Below are 20854 nucleotides of genomic sequence, written 5' to 3'. Positions count from 1 at the left end.
GAACTACCGGTTGTAATGTTTGTCCAATTAATTCACTATTATCAAATAACTATTCCCCACAGCTAATATACCTTACAATTTTGGCAATTGTACATTCTTATTAGAGTTCCCCTACTTTTTTGAAGAGTATATATTAAACACTAATAATGGAATAATGGATGTGTAAATACACAAAAATAGCCTAATGAATATGCATGCATATATATACACACACACACACAGACACAAGGCTAAGAACAAGTGTGCAAATAAATAGAAATGGTATCGGCTGCAGCTATAATGAATGTGCAAATAAATAGAACTGATATCAGCTGAAGCTTAATGAATGTGCAAATAAATAGAACTGATATCAGCTGAAGCTTAATGAATGTGCAAATAAATAGAACTGATGTCAGCTGAAGCTTAATGAATGTGCAAATAAATAGAACTGATATCTGCTGAAGCTTAATGAATTTGCAAATAAATAGAACTGATATCACCTAACGAGTATGCAAAACAATATAAATGATACCGCATCAGCTAATGAATGAACAATAGCAAGTAACCAGAAATGATATCAGCCTAATGAATGCCCAATTAAATAGAAATGAAACTAGCCTAATAAATGTTCAAATAAATATAAATATTAGCTTAATGCATGTACAAATGAATATAAATGATATTAATCTAATGATTTCATTTCAACTTATTTTCATGGTTATAACCAATTAAGGTTCAAGCACACTGTCCTGGGCACACACCTCAGGTATCTGGGTTAGTTGTTAGTGGTTACTGAGAGAGAAGAGGTTGTAGTGGTCTTACACCTACTCATCGAGTCGTTAAAACTGGCGACGACGAAATGAACGGCACGCCAACGTCACAATGCGAATTCATGACAGATTTGGCGGTGGATCGGTTATGGTGTGGGGTGGTATCACTATAACTGACAACCCTCTCCATAGTGTGCAAGGAAGGATCACTGGGCAGTACTACCGGGACAACATACTGACACCCTTTGTCGTCCCGTTTGCTAGGCTTGTGGATCGACGTTTTGTTTTTCAGGACCCGTGCTCACCGTGCACGAATCGTCAATGCTCAATGAGGTTGTAGTGGTCTTACACCTACTCATCGAGTCATTAAAACTTGCTCTGGGTGAGAGCCAGTACCGGGCTGCGAACCCTGTACCTGCAAGCCTTATGTCCGATTGCTTAACCACAACAACACCGAGGCTGGTATACTAATGAACGTGCAAACAGAAATGATACCACCCAATAGGTGTGAATATAAATAGAAATTTTAACAGCCTAATGAGTGAGCAAATAAATATACTAAAAGGCAAATGTTATTGTGACACACAAAAGACAAAGATAATTGATGATAAGTTTTTACTGCCGTGTATGAAACGTTATAATATGGAAAGAGAAATGTCCGAAGGTATGGAAACGAGCAATAGTCCATGAAAAGGGCGCACCTGCCATATGCAAATGAGCCACATCACTAGAGGGGGTCCAGAGCGAAGTTCACATAGTCAGTAGCGAGTGAGTCCACCTTGAGCACTGATACAGGCCTGGCATCGTCATCTCATTGAGTCACAAAACGCTGGAGAAAGTTCCTGGGAATGCCTCTTTCACAGTGAGGGGTTGTCACGGGTGGTCGGCCGCTACGGGGACGGTCCCTGTTTTGTTGATATCGTTGCCACAAGTGCCATATGGTGTTTCTGTTGACGTTGAATTGACGTGCGACGTCACTCTGAGAGGTCCCAGATTCAAGTATCCCTATGACTCACCATTTGTCATTTTCATTGAGGCGTGACATGACCAAATTGCATCAAACAGTTCACTAATGGTGTTTTTCTGACATTTGAACTTCTGAAGGCTGCACAGAGTGGCAATGATTTGCGACTGAATGTCTGGCCTTTTATAGTGAACACTGGACAGGATTTCTCCCGAATATTCCATGTTTCTTGCACACAGCATGCAATCGCTGCAACAACTGCTTGGTTGCATTGTTCGAGCTGTTTCATGCACATTTTCTCTGGTTTACATCCATAAATCCATTCACAAATTTATTACTCCAAACAATCCATGTCACAATAACGTTTGCCTTTTAGTATAAATATACATGTTATCAGCCTAATGAATGTGCAAGTAATAAAAATTACATCAGCCCAATGTGTGCAAATAAAAATAAATATAATTAACCTACCTCTTCTTCGTTTTCATTCATTTCTTGAACTAGGACAACAAATTTGTCTCCCTTGACCTCTCTAATGAACTCGCACCGCGAAAACCATCTGGCATGTTCGACGAATGGGTTGTCTCCCCGTATCCAGTTTCTAAGACCACCACCACAAAAGTAGCATGTTGTGCTATCTCGAGAATTTCCTACATAGAGAGCAGACAAGTGGCCTTTAAATTGACTCTGCACGACACATTTATGGCAGCCGACCCGCTACCGACCCCATCTTTAGTAGCATACTGCATTCTAGCAGCATGGTTCCCAGAACCGTACAACGTACCCTGCTTCTTACCCCTCGAAATATATGAAAGAATTTATAAGTCTAAAAGTGTAAATTTGCAATTTGTAAGTCTAAAAGTGTCCTTTTTACCCATGCGGAGAACACCCTACTATATTATTATTTCGCTGCCATCCCCAGTTATTTTAGACTACGGCCCTGGGTCCTTGTCATTTTAGATGTACTTAAACCTACATTCACTTCCTTTCCTGAGTTCTAATTATGTTGAAACATATCTAGAAATAATACTCGATATATGTACTAACCTGAAAAGAAGAAACCTGCTTCCCCTAGCTGCCGTGGAGTCTGGTTGTTTGGGTGTGGCCATCGTCCGGCGAACGTCAAAATACGTGTATCCAAATCAGCATACTTGGGATACTTCGGCTGCTGCCAGGTCCGTGGAGGTCTGTCTAAGTTCCTTGACAGCTGGACATTAGTGGATCTGACAGTGTCCGCCGTCGTCAGCCCAGCACTGGCTGCAACTGTCTGCGTGGTTCCGTGGCCCACGGTCAGATTACCGCCAGCTGTTGAAGGAGAGCCATACAGGTCGTTGTCTGTAATCGGCCTGTCGATCAGCAAACTCTCACTGCTATTAGCGGCATCGAATGAAGTCACCATCATGGCGGACTCCATGCTGGTTGTTGACGTTACTGGTATGGCAGATCCGGTACCAGTGGACGACGATGCCTGCACAGTGGGGTCAGTACTGTCAGTCTGTCGAGAAAGCAGGTTTGATAGTAAGTTTGGCGATACTCCGCTAATCCTTATGAGTCGACCACGGGCCTCTTCCTGCACCTCCACGGGGTGGTTCTCTTCCTGATTGAGGACGAATCTGCAGCCAGGAGACACCCGTCTGTGAATCTCCATGGGGTCATCTGTACGCCTCCATTTCCTGTGGGTCATCCCGCAGCTGTAGCAGGTCACCTGATCGTCCAGTCCACTGTGGTAGAATCCTGCAGCCGCCAGACGATTAGGCCAGGTCGAGGTGGAGGGGAATTCACCAAATGAAGCATACCGAACCATCTCATCATTGTATCTGGCATCACTGCTTCCGACATCACTGCTACTGGCATCACTGCTTCTGACATCACTGCTACTGGCATAACTGCTATTGTTATTACCGCTTCTGGCATCACTGCTTCTGACATCACTGCTATTGGCATCAATGCTATTGACATCAATGCTTCTGACATCACTGCTATTGGCATCACTGCTATTGACATCAATGCTTCTGACATCACTGCTATTGGCATCAATGCTATTGACATCAATGCTTCCGACATCACTGCTATTGACATCACTGCTTCTGACATCACTGCTATTGGCATCAATGCTATTGACATCAATGCTTCTGACATCACTGCTATTGGCATCACTGCTATTGGCATCAATGCTTCCAACATCACTGCTATTGGCATCACTGCTATTGACATCAATGCTTCCGACATCACTGCTATTGGCATCACTGCTATTGACATCAATGCTTCTGAAATCACTGCTATTGGCATCAATGCTTCCGACATCACTGCTATTGACATCAATGCTTCCGACATCACTGCTATTGGCATCACTGCTATTGACATCAATGCTTCTGAAATCACTGCTATTGGCATCAATGCTTCCGACATCACTGCTATTGGCATCACTGCTATTGACATCAATGCTTCTGACATCACTGCTATTGGCATCACTGCTTCTAACATCACTGCTATTGGCATCACTGCTTCTGACATCACTGCTATTGGCATCACTGCTTCTAACATCACTGCTATTGGCATCACTGCTTCTGATATCACTGCTATTGGCATCACTGCTTCTGATATCACTGCTATTGGCATCACTGCTTCTGACACAACTGTTATTGGCATCACTGTTATTGGCATTCCTGCTGCTGACATCACTGCTTTTTGCATCACTGATTCTGGCATCACTGCTTCCTGAGTGGCGACTTTCACAAGGCGGTAAATTGCTATCACTGCTGATATTGATAATTTTTAAATTAGTCATCATACAATTTGCTGGGTTGTCCAGGACTCTAGTTGTATTATTTTCTAAAATCTCTGGTCGATATTTGGGGGTTTTAGGTTCTGGGGATCTGTTTTCAGTTTGTAGGTTCTTCAGTAATGATTTGTCAGAGGAACCTATCTGTGCTGATGAGAAATATCTCTCTGCTGGCTTTAGGCTGTTTACCAATGGCTTAAATGCTGATTTCAAACCTTTTGAAATGTACAGTACAGAACATAGACTCGATTTCCCTTGATAATGGATAAAACAGCACAGAGTGTGCATAGCACATCGGGACCGAATGAATATTAACCAATAAGCATATTGTGTAGTTACATTTCCAAAGAAAATAGATAGCGTTAACATCTTTGCAGACATAATAGATATTGTCTTTGTAGATATAAAGGATAATGTTTTCACAGGGGCAATGAATAATGTTTTGTTTTCATCAGTTAATGTTTTCTTTTTATGAATTAATGTTTTGTTTTCATCAATTAATGTTTTGTTTTCATCAATTAATGTTTTGTTTTCATCTGTGAACATTTCCGTGTTTACTGTCTTTAAAGTACTGCTTTTGACGGATTTTGTGTGACAGTAATTCAGTAGTGGACATGCGAAATCCACAACGGTTACCTTGACCAAACTGTCATATACGAAACGACTACATAGCATATCCACTTCGTCAAATTTGGTACCTGAAACATCTAAAGATAAACAATTCGTTTATTTAATATTGTGAATACTTCAATAACATCTAAGACACCAATTTTGGAAAAATAAATAAATGGAACTGTATGACAATACTGAGTAAGGGGATAAGATGAAGCTCAGATGTAGAGCTTTAGTCTGAGGTTCCATGGGTGGTAGGATTGACCCCCGCCCCCTGACAGACTCAGGTTTCTGTCAGTCTGAAGCAGTGTCCCTCGACTGGGACCTCACAGGTTGTTGTATGTGCTATACTGTCTTTGTCAAAGTGTACTTAAAAGATCTTTTCCGTACGATTAACTTATGTGATGGCAGACGTTTTCCTCTTTCACTCTAGACGAAATGTGACAATAAACTTATTTTAGACTACAGATTGTCATAGGTTAAAATATGCTGAGAAGTCGTTAAACGAATATTCGCTTCCTTCACATAATACAGAGTAAAACTCTTTTTGTTTCAAAATTTTAAACATTATTTTCTACAATTAAAATGCTAATCTACAGATAGGAAAAGTGTGTACTGTGCAAGAACAGTGACATCGTGTCGTGTCTTAAAGTTATGGGTAAACACCTTTCACAAATATATCCAGAGATCAATTTCACAAAACGTCGTAAGCCTAGTTTTGCACGTAAATGTAAATCTCCGACTGCAAAACAATTTCTTTAAGAACAGTACATATAATAAATTATGAAATACATAGAAAACATTTGCTTTGGTCCTTGCTATGGTTGGTATTGCGCACTGGCGTAATCTTTTATGGGAAATAAATTCCAAAATTTATAAACATACCACAGGTGATAAGCCACTAATCGTTCCAGCTAAGGATAAGGATATGTGCACACTACCCACCCCCAATTCTATAACCGCCCCTGACATAGACCGAGCGCAGTCCGACAAGTGCTCTTTAGCTGCACTCCCTCCCAATAAGAATCCTGCAAGTTCGCTCCTGCTTTCGTATGTTACTATTGCCGGTATGTAGTTTGTGTATTTATTAAATAGGTTTACAATAATACTTGTATACACTCAATACATATTATTTGTAAGATGTAGGAACTTACCTGAAAAATAATGCAGACTTTCAGTGTCATATTCAGGACATTCAGTCAGGTTGAATTCATTATCATTGGTTGTGTTATATGCTCTGACGATGGTGCTTACAGGATGCATTTTTTAAGTTGTTAAACTATTCAAAGTGCACAGTGTTTTTGTGGAATAGGCTCCTCACTAGAATACTATATCTGAAATATACACTTAATACATGAAGTTCATGTCGTGAATGAACGAATGAACAAATGGCAAACAAACGAACAAAGAAACGAATGAACGAATAGAATAATTAACAGGCAATATCCACGTGGACGAACTAACGAACGATTTACAGGGGTCGGATAATGCCAGCAACTGGGTGTGGGTGGTGCAGTGGTGTGAGCAATGCATGGACTTTAGAGTTGGGCGGCAGTGTCTTCAAGCAATAACCTCCTCATCCACACACCATTAACACCGGTAACATTTCATTTCAACTTATTTTCGTGCTTATATCCAATTAAGGTTCAAGCATTCTGTCCTGAGCACACACCTCAGCTATCTGGGCTGTCTGTCCAGGACGGTGGGTTATTTGTTAATTGGTTAGTGGTTAGCGAGAGAGAAGAGGGTGTAGTGGTCTTACACCTACCTATTGAGTTTGAGATGGAGACGGTACCGGACTGCGAATCCTGTAACTACCAGCCTGTAGTTCGATGGCTTAACCACGACGCCACCGAGGCCGATACCGGCAACAAAAGATGAACGTTATTCTGAATAAGTTCAAGGGAAACAACTCTTTTAAAAATTGATAAATTCCACTTTAAACTGCGTTTTGGCCCTTGAATAATTCCCACAACTCATGAAACACAAATTTGATCTGTAACTCAACATGGCAAAGCTATATACAAAACTTATGGTATCCTCCGGGTGGACCAGTATAGAACTAATAACATACTCTCAAACAAGTAAGCAACTTAAGTCCCCCTACCCCTTCCGAAAAAAAAAGCATTGCAGCTCTAGGGCCTAAATGACTAAACTCTCGCAACTTTGCGATCTCGCAGTGCAATGCTAAATGACTTGCAAAGAGGATACTTTGTTGTCTAGCAGAGCCTAAGAGACCTTTATGAATTAGGCCCCTGAGCTGCATGTCGATTTATTTTAATACCACCAATATGTCATACAAAATGCCAGTGCCAAAACAACCCCAAAAATGTCAGTACGTGGCTTATCATAAACTGAACAAGGACAGACACCCATTTCTTCGCATTTGAGATTGAAAAGAAAAAATTATTCTCATGTCGATCTTTTTTTCCTTTTTTTTTTCTTTTTTTTTGGCGGGGGAGAGGGGAGGCTGCATATTCCAAATAATAATTTGCTGTAAAATAAAAGATGCTGTTAATGACTTATTTATTTATATGCAAAGTTCAAGCACAATGGCTTTGGCGCGCAACTCGTCTGCCTGAATAATGTATTTGCTCATTTAGATATATATGGATTGAGGATGGGGTGGTGGACATTTTTTAAATACTCACCACCCACAAAGTTAACTATAACGTTTTTGCAACTTCCCATACCTAAATTCCTGTTGAAATGACAATAGTACAGAATAGTGAGTTCTAACGGCGAGACGTGCAGTGAACTGCACCGTAGTGCGTCTCTGGACAAACTTTGTTTTGTTTAATGATACCACTAGAGCATATTGGCTATTTGGTAATTTTGGCATATAGTCTTAGAGAGGAAACCCGCAATATGTTTCCATTAGTAGCAAGGGATCTTGTATATGTACCATCCCAGAGACAGGATAGCACATACCACGACCCTTGATACAGGATCAAGCCCAGACCAACCGCGCATCAGGCAAGCGTTTTACCACTGGGCTACGTCCCACCCCGTGTCTGTGGACCTGTCAAAACCACAAGTAATGGTCAATAATAAGGACTGTTCTAGACTTTAGACTCTTTACGATTCAGTTTGGTTTGGTAGGGGTTTGTTGTTGTTATTGTTGTTTGTTTGTTTCTTTTTTTTCTTAAATTCTTTTCATTTGTTGTTGGTAGTGGTTGTGGTGATGGTGGTGGTGTAGATGTCAACAGTTGTGGGTCTTTGGGCTGCCTTTCTTCAATTCTGTCTTGTTCTGGTGGTGTTATAAGTCTCGTTTTTCAGGGACGGTTTTTTTGTGTATTGTTGTTGGGGGTGGGGGGTGGGGGAGGGCGGGGTATTTTCTTTTCTTCTTTTTTTTGTTTCGGTTTCTTTCTTTCTCGATTTAATTTTTTTTATAAAAAATCGGGGGGTGGGGGGGTGGGTGGGGGTGGTATTGTTTTCCATTTTTAAATATCAGCGGCTACTCTTTTCATTATCTCTTATTGCCATTTATACTAAACTCATCACTTTGTCTGGACACTTCGGTCATTGTCTAATTATTTAATAAACTTTGCTTAAAACTTATGAAGTCGAGGACATTAGTTCAAATCCCGTTACTGGATGGATCATATATTAACTCGTGTCTAAATAGCGCCTTCTATTTGTCATTCTCGGGTTTTCAATATGATCCCCCCCCCCCCCCCCCCCGAAGTTCCCCAGCGATCTCTCCTCATACAATTGTCTTTTGAGTTTGAACATTAGAACAAATCTTTCTTTCTGACCACTAGAACAAATCTTTCTGAACATCCTTCACTAATACACTTTCTCTGGGCCGTTGTCCACTAGCAATGTTAATATTCTTTAATAGTGTTTGTAAAAATATGTTCAAAAATATTAATAATAATAAAAACAAAGAACGAATGAGTCAGAGTGGATGTTAAGGATACTTCAGTACATCAGGGGCATAGTGTGGTCTGGATCTGGTGGGGGGCGGTGGGGGTTTGAATAGGAAGCTAGCGGATCCTTTTGGCTACATTATCCCTGGACATCTATATTAATAGCCTAATACTGCACTGAACCCTTCGAACCCCACTTCGCAGCTTATGTCCTTGCTCTAAAGCAAATCGGTCACTGGATGAAAATGTTGCAAGAGAATCAGACTTTGCCAATTATGTCACAGCAGGGAATCAAAAATCCCATCGCCCGACGCCTGTGCCAAGAGGAATTTTCAAGCCGGGCAAGTAATTATGTTAACTGCATATGGCCGGTGATAAGTGACTAATGTAACATCTAAAACTTTTTTAATTTTTTTTTACAAATCTGGGTAAAACCTTTGGAAAGAGTTCCGATCGTCCGAACATTTACATAGCTCATAGGAAAACTAACCCTTACACTAAATGCTGGAACGATCGGAACTCTTACCAATGACATTTCACCAACACGGGAAAACAATGTGTTGAAAAGTTTGGTAACAACTTTAGAGTTATTCCCCTTACACTATCGACTAAAATCAGTAATTCCGCCACTCAACGTTCGACTAAATTCGTACAAGTAATCGGTTCGATGATCTTCAAACTTTGAAATAGCGTCCAATACGCTTTACAGCTTATACACAAATAAAGTATGCATGCCTTGTGTGCGCAATCAAAATGTTTAATCCTTGCAGTTTAAAACTGTCATATTCAAATTAAATTAGACATTAACGCAGTTCTGGAATCTGCACTTTGCAAATGAACTGGGGCGTAGAGCAAGTTTGTAATTTCAGAGTTCACTTGAACAAAGCATAAATATTATGAACTATATTCTTATAAACGTTGCAAGATATTTTAGTTTAGATATAATAAACCTTGTAGCAAAACATACTTAATGTTTTTCAGTACTTTGCAAATTTAAATATTCGTTCGTGTAAAATGAACAAGTACGGTGAAGTTACATAATCGTGACAAGTTAGATTTCGTTAGCCTTACGCTATAATCGTGATGGTGCGATGCCCTCTAAGCATATATGAATATATTAGTTTTTTTCTGCTTTATTAATGGTTTCTAACAAATAAATTATGCTCAATAAGTTAAAAATACAAGGCTGCAATCGATGTACACCCCCTCCCCGGCTGTTGTTTACCAAGCCTGCACTATTTAAAAACATCGAATTTTAACTTTTTGAGGGCACGGCAAATGTTGCCTTCGTGTCAAGAACAAAAATTGGGGCACCAAGGCAAGTTGGAGGGGCACCAAGGCAAAGTTTTCCTTCATAAAAGAGGCACGAAGGCAACTTATTTTCTATAAAATTATCCCATATTATTACAAACTGTAATGTTACTACTGAAGGCCTAGGACTATTCCATAAGGGAATGGGTGAGTCACTTGATTATTACTCTATGACTGATACATTCATAAGCATATCCGCATACTAACTACTACTTGGATAATAATTCAAATAATTATTGTAAAATAGAAACTTTTAATCTTCTAAATGTAATAGACAGTGGTCCTGTGTTTAAACTTTATACCAACCTGTATAGCAAACAATAACACACATTTGAAATAATATTGTTAAAAAAATACTATACAACTTGTCAATTCTATCATACCAAATAATTCTCACAAAGAAATGACCTGAGAATGACAGTCTATGCCATTATGATCAAGAACGAGAAAGAAAGATCAATACTATGAAAATGTCACGTTGGATACCTCAATGTTACTACTTTTGAAGATAATGAACATTAAATAGCACCAATCACTTCACTGGATAACTGCACATTAACTTCAGTGAATAATCCTCATTTTCCATCTGAATCACACTCCGAAGAGTACCATAGTCATATAATGAATTGTGTATTGTACAAGTAAGTTGCGAATAGACTGATAATGTGGTCACTATCCAATGCTGAACTGAACTTAGTGTACTTTTGCCGTTTTTGTCAAGCTGACTAGAAGATAGTTTCTCTTCATTGACTGAAACTAGGCTATGCATAGATGGTTTGGCTATTCCCCTAGCCGAGAAACCATGTGTTACAAGGTGACTAGACTACATTTATGTATGACAATGAAAATAAGTTCAGTATACGGTACATATTCATGAACCATAATAAAACAAAAATATCCTAACTCGGATATGTGCAAAGAGTTTCTCACTCTGATGTTTGTCTACTCTAGTCTGTGTCAGTATCACTGTCCACTTGCTCATAATCTGTAGGAGTAGCAGCAATGGATTTTGCCTTCTTTCTCGGGCCATAAGGCATGATTTCAGGCCTCCTGGATTTAACACAGGAAGACCTCCATCGATTGACTGCAGGCGCTGGCTGAAATTTTCAGGCTCGGGTCCCTCAGAGAACATATTCGGAGTAAATGCTGGATGGTACTCAGGCCCAGGTTGAGACGCCAGTCTCCCAGAATTCTCTTTATGTATGAGAACTGACGCTCGACATGCGCAGTGGCAATAGGGCAGACCAGTAGAATTCGTACAAGGTGGAGTACGTTGCTGTACCGGTCCTCCTTCTGGGTAAGCATCTTTTGCCATAACGGATAGAATGCCTCCTGTCTGTGATTTCGAGATATATCATATTTCAGCTTGGCCCACTCCCGTTCTATCTCATCTACCTGGCAGCCCTTTTTCACTAGAAGTGCATTGAAATGATCTGTGAGGGTTGTAATTTCCTTTTGTCCATAAACAGCAAGAGCTTGATGATCTGTTGGGTAGTTTGTTGGGTCTAAAATATCAGCTGCTGAAAGCACTGGGTCATCAACAAAATTTCGGAATCTGCTAGAGATGCAAATGGTGATCCTTTCTATTATCTCTTTCGACTTTCTGTTGAACGTGTCCACTTCAGAAGGAGATGTCACCAACTCGATACCTTTAAATCTTACAACGCCATCATTTTCAGCAGCTGTGGTCTCAAGTAGGACTCTACGTAGATTTCTCCCTGGATTATTGACCATTGAAATGAGGTTAGCCTGCGCAAGATCAATGTTTGCTCGTACACCAGAAATTGGAAGATTGTCATCTTGGAGTGAGAGCGACAATTCTGCCAGGTCTTCCACAAGATCCTGGTAGGAAGCTAAGTATAGTACGAAGCGGTGTGAGGTCATGAGTTTGGAATATCCTCTCATTTTTGCACGGTCTCCTGCTGGGATGTCTTTTCGCAATTCGGATCCTTGCTCTTGGAGTTGTGTTACAATGCAGCGGTAATCCTGGATCAGGGCTGTTAATGCCTTTCTGCGATGATCTATCCATCTGGTGCCCTGAGATCGTGATGGTTTCACTACATGTTCACCAAATGTCTCAGCTGTTCTCTGAAGCTCGTGCCATTTCTTGACAGATCGCCGGTACATATAATATAGATGCATCATCAGATTATCTATCTGAAAAATAGAAGGCAAAAAGAAACATAATAAGTATTTCTCAAAAAACAAATGAAACCATTTTTTACAAACAGTAAAATTTTTCAGAAACTAACATGATGATCCTATTTTCAGATTATTAGCAATACTCAAATAAAATATAATGAAGATGAAAAGAAGATATATACCAAGGAATTTTTTTATATATTTCAAGTCATCTCATTGACAAAAATAACATTGTGCATAATCCATTTCTTATGTTTGGCCAACTAGCATATGTCAACAATAATTGATTTAGTTAAACCAGGTATATTTAGTACATAATTATGTTTTGGTACACTTGGTATAGTTAAGTTGTAGTTACATCATCCTTTTCCGAGAGATTTCAGTGGCGGATCCAGAAAATCCATTTAGGGGGGGGGGGGGGGGGGGGGGGGGGGGGGGGGGGGGGGGGTGGGTGGATATAAAAAGTAAAGTTTGTTTTATTTAACGACGCTACTAGAGCACATTGATTGTTATCTTATCAGCGGCTATTGGACGTCATTTTGACAAATTTTTAGAGGAAACCCGCTGCTGCCACATAGGTAGGACGTTTAAAAAATATAATATAATTATAACTGTCGCAAAATTTAGGGGGGCCCGGGCCTAACTATGGGATACACCACGGGTAAAATCAATGGGACTGACACCAAAGCGTGGTACAATATTATATTCTACCAGAAACCACTCAATGTAAATAGGATGCAGCATTTCAACATGGTGCAGTGAATTGCGTTTAGCTTTGTATGACAATACGATATTTAGTCAGTTTAATGTACATTTGTAAGCTTGCCTTTAATAGTTATTTGAACCTTACATTAATCTAACCATATTGTTTTTACAGGTGACGTCTTACTAAACAATGCTTCCCTATTACTTGAAATTACATGTATTGTGTGCATTTTCCAGACATGACAGCACATACCATGATCTTAAAAAGTCAAGAATATAATTCACCTCAAGTTCATAAAATGAACCCTTGAATGAATCTTTCAGGGCCAACTCAAGACGATGTGCAATGCAGTGTATCATTATAAGCCATGGCATTGTTTTCTTCAGTCGAACCAGTACACCAGATTCTTTCCCAAAATTAACTGAAGCTCCATCAGCTGCTGTTGCAACACAGCATGTCTTGATGTCAAGCTGCATTTCTCGAGTCTTTGCAGTAATTGCATTGTATATGCCCTCAGCAGTACATTGACCAGGTTCTGTAATTCTAGAAGAATAAAGGAGAACTTTATTTATTAATGGTGCAATTATTTATGTAGCTAGGGTGACTAGTCTAAGCCATATATGTCATAAAAAGTCACGTTATCACAAGAAGTAAACACTTACTTACCCAAGAAGTTTGAACCTAGGCAGTCCGTCCTCAAGCAACTTAACACTAATTACTTCTTTTTCCGAGAGGCTCTTGTCAGTGCTGCCATCAAACAGGATTGAACAGTAGAAGGGTTCCGTGGAAAACAGATGCTTCAAGTCGTCTGCCATCGTTTCACCAATTTCATCAACAAAGGTTCGGCATGCCTTGTCATTGGCATAAGTGTTACCAAGGTTGACTCCATGTTTTTTTTTCTACACTAATTAAGACTGGAAAGTTTGTAAAACAAAGTTCTGAGTGTGCGACTGTGTATGCCCAATCAAAAAGGTGACACATTCTTGTAAATGTCTCTTTGTCCATTTTTTTAAGGTGCCTGTAAATAACAGGCATCTCTTTGGTGGCCTTGGTCGCCTTAATCGCATCTCGATGCAGCTTGCTAGCATTGTGGGTCCGGGCAGTATCTTTTTTTCACATTCGCAGTCCCCTTTATATATGCTTCCAATTCGCATAATTGTGACTGTCCTTGGTGTAAACTGCTTTTTCCACCTTCACTATAGTAGGCCTTACAAACTTCGCACCATACCAGTGTAACATACCCGTCTTTTTCCTGGAATCCTATCCAATCCCAGTCCGTTTTCCAGGAAAGTATTGTTGTCACCTTACACTTGTACTTCGGTGCTTTAGTGATGTTAACTACACTTTCTTCGGGATTTCCAGCTTTACTAGTACTTGGACCCTGGTCCACATTGGAAGACACAACAGTAGTAGACTCAGGCAGAGGTTCCAAGGAAGGTACTGAATCAGCATCAGCATCATTTCCTGATGACTCGGGCTTGGAGCTGAATAAAATTAAAAATTCAATTAAATTAGACAATTATAATATATCCATGTCAGTTGTTACAAGATTCATGCAACTGAAGGAAGAGTAGAATGGCAAATGCATGACAACTTGCTTGTTAAGTATTGGATGGTAAAACTATAATGAAATCAATCACACCTTCCCATCCAGGAACATATATTTTTTAACAAGCCTGCAAACATTTGACTGCCTGTCAAAATGCCCTATAATATATTAATCAATGTGTGGCTTTAATAAATAACAATGTACTCGTGACCAGGAATGGGATGAATAACAAAAACACTTGTAAGTACGGTATTGCCAAATAAATTAATTTCTTTTAATTTGTTAATGTTAAATGAAAAAAAAAAAGCAGCAAGCTATCTTAATGAAGCAAAATTAGATACAAAGTTTGTTGTTTCTTTTTTTCATATCTAAGTGATAAAGTTCTATATATTTAAGATGACGAGTGGGCGTAATATAGTTTGATAGCATGTGAGTAAAGAGTTTAGACAAAGATTTAATTCAAATCAGTGGCGTAACTACGGGGGGCCTGGGGGGGGGGCGGTGCCCCCCTTCAAAACATCGCCCCCCCCCCCCCCATTTCACATTTGATTGTACACAATAAATACAACATTGGCCCCCCGGACAAAGGTCTGCCCCCCCCCCCCCCCCCCCCCAAATAAAGACTCGGTTACGCTACTGATTCAAATAACATTTACATTATATGGTGAAAACTACAAAAATTCTATTAATTTAACACTTTAATAATTTTGATTTTCATATTGTTAAATATTTAATTAATTTATTGTTTAATTACATATACGTTTACTGCACAAAATTGTACTAAGGAGCAGCTGTGAAAATAAATAATTGTAGAACATGTTGGCAACCGTCCAATCTGGCGGTTAGCCAGACCCATTCGGAATAAGTCGGGCGCTTACGGCTTCGCGCTTGTGTCTATTAATAGCAAACGCGATGACATTTTAGCGACTGTATCTGTGTTCTGTGCAGGTACCGTTAAAACGCGCATGTCGAATCAATGACTGTTTGAACACTTAAAAAATAGCATTTTTCCTACCCAATATCGAACCGCTTCAAAACAAAAACTGCATTTTCGTCAAAACATTTGTGTCGCACAAAATTACCGTTAATATTAAACTGTGTGACCTTCAAAGCGCGATTCTATATAATTTATGTTCGGTCATGGCGCTTAGTCAGTTTGGAAATGTCCGACGATCAAAGGCTCATTATGGATTGTTAAGTACTTTGACTAAAATCGCCGAATGGTCGTCAGTATTACATGTAAAATATATAACGTTTCTTAAATCTGACTCTAGACCTTTAGTTTGATCATTTTCGATTTCATTCTTGGCAATGGCATTGAACGGACAAATTGATGATTGGTGCAGGTGCTACAAGGAGAAAAATTTCGGGAGTTCATCTCTGTTTTCGTCTTGTAACGGTTGTACTGACTGCCTTTAATAATGTCATGAGTGAACACGAAAATTATCAAACAAATGGTACCTGTGCCGTCAAATTTTAATAAAATGTACATGTATGTATGTATGTTTGTATGTATGTTATCGTTACATATAGATATATAGCAGGCCTACTTGACGATCAATTTGTTAGAAATTCTCAGGACAAGAAGACAGTTGAGACAACTGGACTGGTGCCAAGTTATTGATGTTGGAAAAGAAAACTGCAGTTCAATAGCTAATATAACTAAGTTTAGTAGAAATACTCATACCCGAAGAATTTGGACAGCTTGACGCACTTTGCTGCTGCCGAGCTAAGCTCCTGTTCTTTCCTTTTTTTTAGTCTTCCTTTCCGTGGCATTTCTGTTAACTAATACTAGGGAAATCATGACATGAGCACGTGCGTGCGAGTGTGTCTGTGTGAATCGGTGGTTGTGTGACCTATATTGGGGTATAATTTCCTTTTTCATTTTGATATAATACGCTAAATTTTCAAATGGTAATTACACATCCATTTGAGTTAGTTTCTTTGGGTAGTATGTCGAACAGTTACCAATCAAATTAATACAAGAAAACTATAGTATAAAGGCAGTGCGTAATTAACATAAAGATATACCGACCTTGTCCCACGAAGTGTTCACGTGATCACAATATAGCTGCGTCCATGATGCAGTCTCTTGCAACGTAGCCTCCTTGATTGTTGATAACGCGAGTTGTAACGTAAATAAATTTTAAAACATAATGAAATACGGGTGTTTTAACACTTTTTATTCGAAATTGTCAGTGAAACAATAAATGATCATATGTAGATCTGGGAAGGGCACGGTTGCAAACCAGGAAGGGCACAAAGGCATTTTCCTTGCCGTCGATAACGTTCGATTTTCGGGGCACAACGGCAAGTAAGGAGGGCAACGAAGGCACTTGCCGTCGTTGCCGTGGTAAAATTCGATGCCTGTAACAAGTGGACTCTACCAAACAAATAACAAAGTTTAAATCAACAAATGGACACTATATACAAAATAAAGTTTAAATAAATAGAGAAAACAGTGGATACTACTGGACAGGCGTATACATTTAGTACTTCCTGGTTAAGTGTTGTAACCTATTGGCAAAATTCTTTATTTGTGCAATTAAACCAATTACCTTCAAGATTATTACATTATTAAGCATTGCATTAACACAATTGGTAACCGTAAGAAGTATGGGCAAATGGAAAAATATATATGGGAAAATATATGGGGCAAGTGAATATCTGATTGGCACTTGCCCTGTGAGAAGTAATTTAAAAAATAAAAATTGAACCCCTGAATGTCGTAAAGAAATAGAGAGCGAAATACATTTATATGCAAATGTCCCATACTGGAAAATACACATACTAAACTTTTCCCATACACAATAGTAGAACATAAACATTTCAAATCATTGAGTGATTCTGACACTTAAGTAAAACTTATTCTTAAATGCAGGCCCGTAGGACGGATTTTCAAAGTGTGTGTGTGTGGGGGGGGGGGGGGGTTGCTAATATTTATGTTTGTATCGTCGGGTTTCCGTATTAGCATTATAAAATATTTTAAAGTCCCGAAATAAAAAATGGCGAAAAAAGTGGGGGGCTGAATCCCTACACTACCACCCCCCCTAGCCCCCCCCCCCCCCGCCTGTAAATGTAATCCAAACAACACGCTGCGAGTATCAAAATTCAGACTCGAATTAATAGTAAAAAGATCGAAAAACCTCTGCAGACCCCTTGCCCGAGTCAAAAGAGTTGGTTGAGTGTTTTGTATATAGCTGTTTGGCAGACCTTTACTATATTGTTATCTTATCGTGTGTGACTTGTGCGTCTGTCTGTCTCTGTGTGTGGGCGCGCGTGTGCATGAATGTAAATGTGTGTGTGCATGTGCGTGCGTACACATATGCATGGGCGTCAATCCAGCTTTAAAAGTGGGGGGACATGTTAGTGTGTATGTGTATACATTGTGTGTGTATGTGTGTGTACATTGTGTGGCTGTGTGTGTGTGTGTGTGTGTGTGTGTGTGTGTGTGATAAAGGAATGTCAATGAAAATCATAAAGCTACACATTAGTGGTTAAACTTCTTTTTTTAATTTGTTGTTGTTGCTCTTCTTGGTGGTGTTTTTGTTGTTGCTTATGCTAAACGAAAAAAAGGGGGGGGGGGCATTTATTTATCCCCGGCGTCGAAAAGTGAGGGGGACGTGTCCCCCTGTCCCCCACCGATCGACGCCATGCACGTATGTATTCAGTGTTCGAGATTAAAAATGTTGGCCAGTATCCCAGTTGGATACTAACATTTCAAAATCTGGTATCCCACCTGAGAATTTAGTATTATATGGCATCCCGGTGGGATACTGGGTTCTTGAAGTCTGGTATCGAAAATTAAATTCTGGTATCCCCGGGATATCGGGATACCGTTAATCTCGAACACTGATGTATGTATATTTATGTATGTGTGGCATATTCATGCAGATATGTGTATTAAATCTGTTGTTTACTGTTGTTATAACTGGTTCATGTGTTTGCTTTCTCTTTCTGTTATTAAATGGGAATCAGTCCCCTAAACCAGTGTACTCATACAATGGTTGCAATAAAGATTGTATTGGCCGAATTTGTGGATTTGCATTAAGGTGGCAACTGCCCATTGCCCCTCCCCTCCCCTCCCCTCCACCGTTTATGCCGAGAGGATTCGATCCTACAACTCAAGCACCTCAGATGAGCATTCTACCGACTAAGCTAGTAACCCCCCCCCCCCACACACACACACACACACACCCTCCCCCGCCCGGTTCAATAACAACGCGAGGTTAAACAATAGATATGTTTATATACAGAATGTTCGGTGTACAAACGTGATTAGTTCCGGAATAATAATGGGAAATGTCGACCTCTGGCAGGACAGAACACGTAAAACGTGATAACATGCATTGTACTTGTCTATTCTTATTTCATACGCAGCTGACGTTTGGAAATACTGTACAGCAATTAACATAATATCTAAAAATACAGAACTTTATCCGGCTAGAACCTGATCGTTAACGATATACTAGATATATTGTAAACATTTTCGAAAAGTGACTCAAATAGTCATGATAAACTGAGTTCATAGTACAAACAGCAGACTTATAAACACATTTTCCCGTTTCTAAAAATAGACAGCGATATCGAATTTGAACCAACTGCGTAATATGTGCCAGACATTGTCCTAATATTATTTTTGTTAATCACTTTTATACGCAGTACTAAATCACTCTTTTCTCGCTTCTTCTTTTTTTTTTCGACACCATAACCAACCATTTTGTGTGTGGATAATTTAAACTCCTTTGGACTGCGACAACAGGGGGAGTGGATGGACGTACATAGGGGGGGGGGTCGATGGGTTCGACCGACCCCCCCCCCCTCCCTGAAATCGCTTTTTTTTTAAATAATTTAATATATCTGATATTGATATCTGACATTATTATATTTACTCAACATAGAAATATATGCCCAATATCTCTGCAATCTATTTTGGAACCCCCCTTTTCAAAATCCTATGTACGCCCATGGAGTGAATGGGAAACTAAAACATAATGTAACACTGCAGTACGCCTAATAGTAAACTTGTGAGGACTTGTACACAAGGCGCCTAACGGCCATGACGTCCATAGCTGCAGACAAAACATAGGCATTCAGTTCAGCTGTGATACCCAACTGTTAGCTGTATGCCAGTGACGAGACAATATGTATATCCTAACCAGACGCGACCATAACAAGTTCACAGTCTTCTTTTTAAATTGTTATCAACAGTTGAAACCGCCAAGCAAAAGTTGTCCCATTAGTTAATATTATGTGCTGCGCGACAAAAAATAGAAACAATTCCTATCGGTACATCAACTTGTGTTTTTAGTGGTGAGGCTGTAATAAAATAAATCTAGGTCCGTTGCAGTGGCGTAGCGAGGGAAGGTGGGGGGGGGGTCACGGGGTCCACCCCCCTAATCAGACCTTTTCCTTTGTTTTACTGTATTAAATTTTATAAAATCATACATACATACATGCATACATGCATACATACATACATAGTGTGGGTCGCCCCCCCCCCCTCCCACCACCCGAATAGTGGGTTCCCCCCAAATCTAAATCGCCAGTGGTCGGTTGGGTGTTTCTGACAACGATTGTCATGTATAAAATATAATGAATGTTAGTATACATGTACTTTGAAATACTGAAGTTGTTTAGTTGTTATTTTTCACACTGTATTCCACTGTAATTGAGAATACTCCTTTGTAGACCAGGAAGTAATAACTTATAATGGTACCTGTTCAGTAAAATCTGTTTTAAGCAGCCTCTTAAAAACAAAAGGCTGCTTAATACACGATATAAATAATACAAATAATATAAATAAAAAAATAAAATAAAATAAAATAAAATAAATAAAAATCATCTTGTGTGTCTATACTAAAAACATATATAGTTAAAACGTGACACGGCAGGGTTATAGCTATAAATAAACATGCGACTTGAGAACACTATGGTATAATTACCTCCATAACAACGAGTTTTCCGTTGTTAATTGTGAAATGTTTTAAGATTTAAATAAGTAAAATGCTGGAAAACCGTAATTCTGGCGGTCAGTGTTTTAGTTTCGGTTTCACAATGGCGTCTCTGTGATCAATAATGCAGTCACTCCGATTACTTGAAATACTTCCGGGTTACATGGCGATTGGGTTGCTCCTATTTGAGGTGCTTATGTCATGTGTGTGTGT

At 39.4% G+C, this 20854-nt stretch overlaps 2 protein-coding genes across 2 annotated transcripts in view; both read right to left on the bottom strand.

The window, feature by feature from the left end:
• Nucleotides 1-20743, bottom strand: part of LOC121372607 — a 72151-nt gene extending 51408 nt beyond the window's left edge. The window contains exons 1-4 of the mRNA XM_041499024.1: nt 20633-20743; nt 6262-6441; nt 2761-5202; nt 2185-2363 (exon numbers count right to left, since the gene is read on the bottom strand). Coding sequence (XP_041354958.1) covers nt 2185-2363; nt 2761-5202; nt 6262-6370 — 2730 coding nt within the window. The 5' untranslated portion in view covers nt 6371-6441; nt 20633-20743. The remainder of the gene's footprint in view (nt 1-2184; nt 2364-2760; nt 5203-6261; nt 6442-20632) is intronic.
• Nucleotides 11347-15185, bottom strand: LOC121372267 (zinc finger protein 862-like). The gene is made up of 3 exons (XM_041498557.1): nt 13805-15185; nt 13423-13681; nt 11347-12447 (listed from the first exon to the last, which is right to left on the bottom strand). The coding sequence occupies exons 1-3, from the start codon at nt 13951-13953 to the stop codon at nt 11347-11349; spliced, it is 1509 nt and encodes a 502-aa protein (XP_041354491.1). The 5' UTR covers nt 13954-15185.
• Nucleotides 20744-20854: the final 111 nt, after the last annotated feature.

The sequence above is a fragment of the Gigantopelta aegis genome, chromosome 4, assembly GCF_016097555.1.
Source record: "Gigantopelta aegis isolate Gae_Host chromosome 4, Gae_host_genome, whole genome shotgun sequence".
Lineage (NCBI taxonomy): Eukaryota > Metazoa > Mollusca > Gastropoda > Neomphalida > Peltospiridae > Gigantopelta > Gigantopelta aegis.
This window is presented reverse-complemented; position numbering and strand designations above follow the sequence as displayed.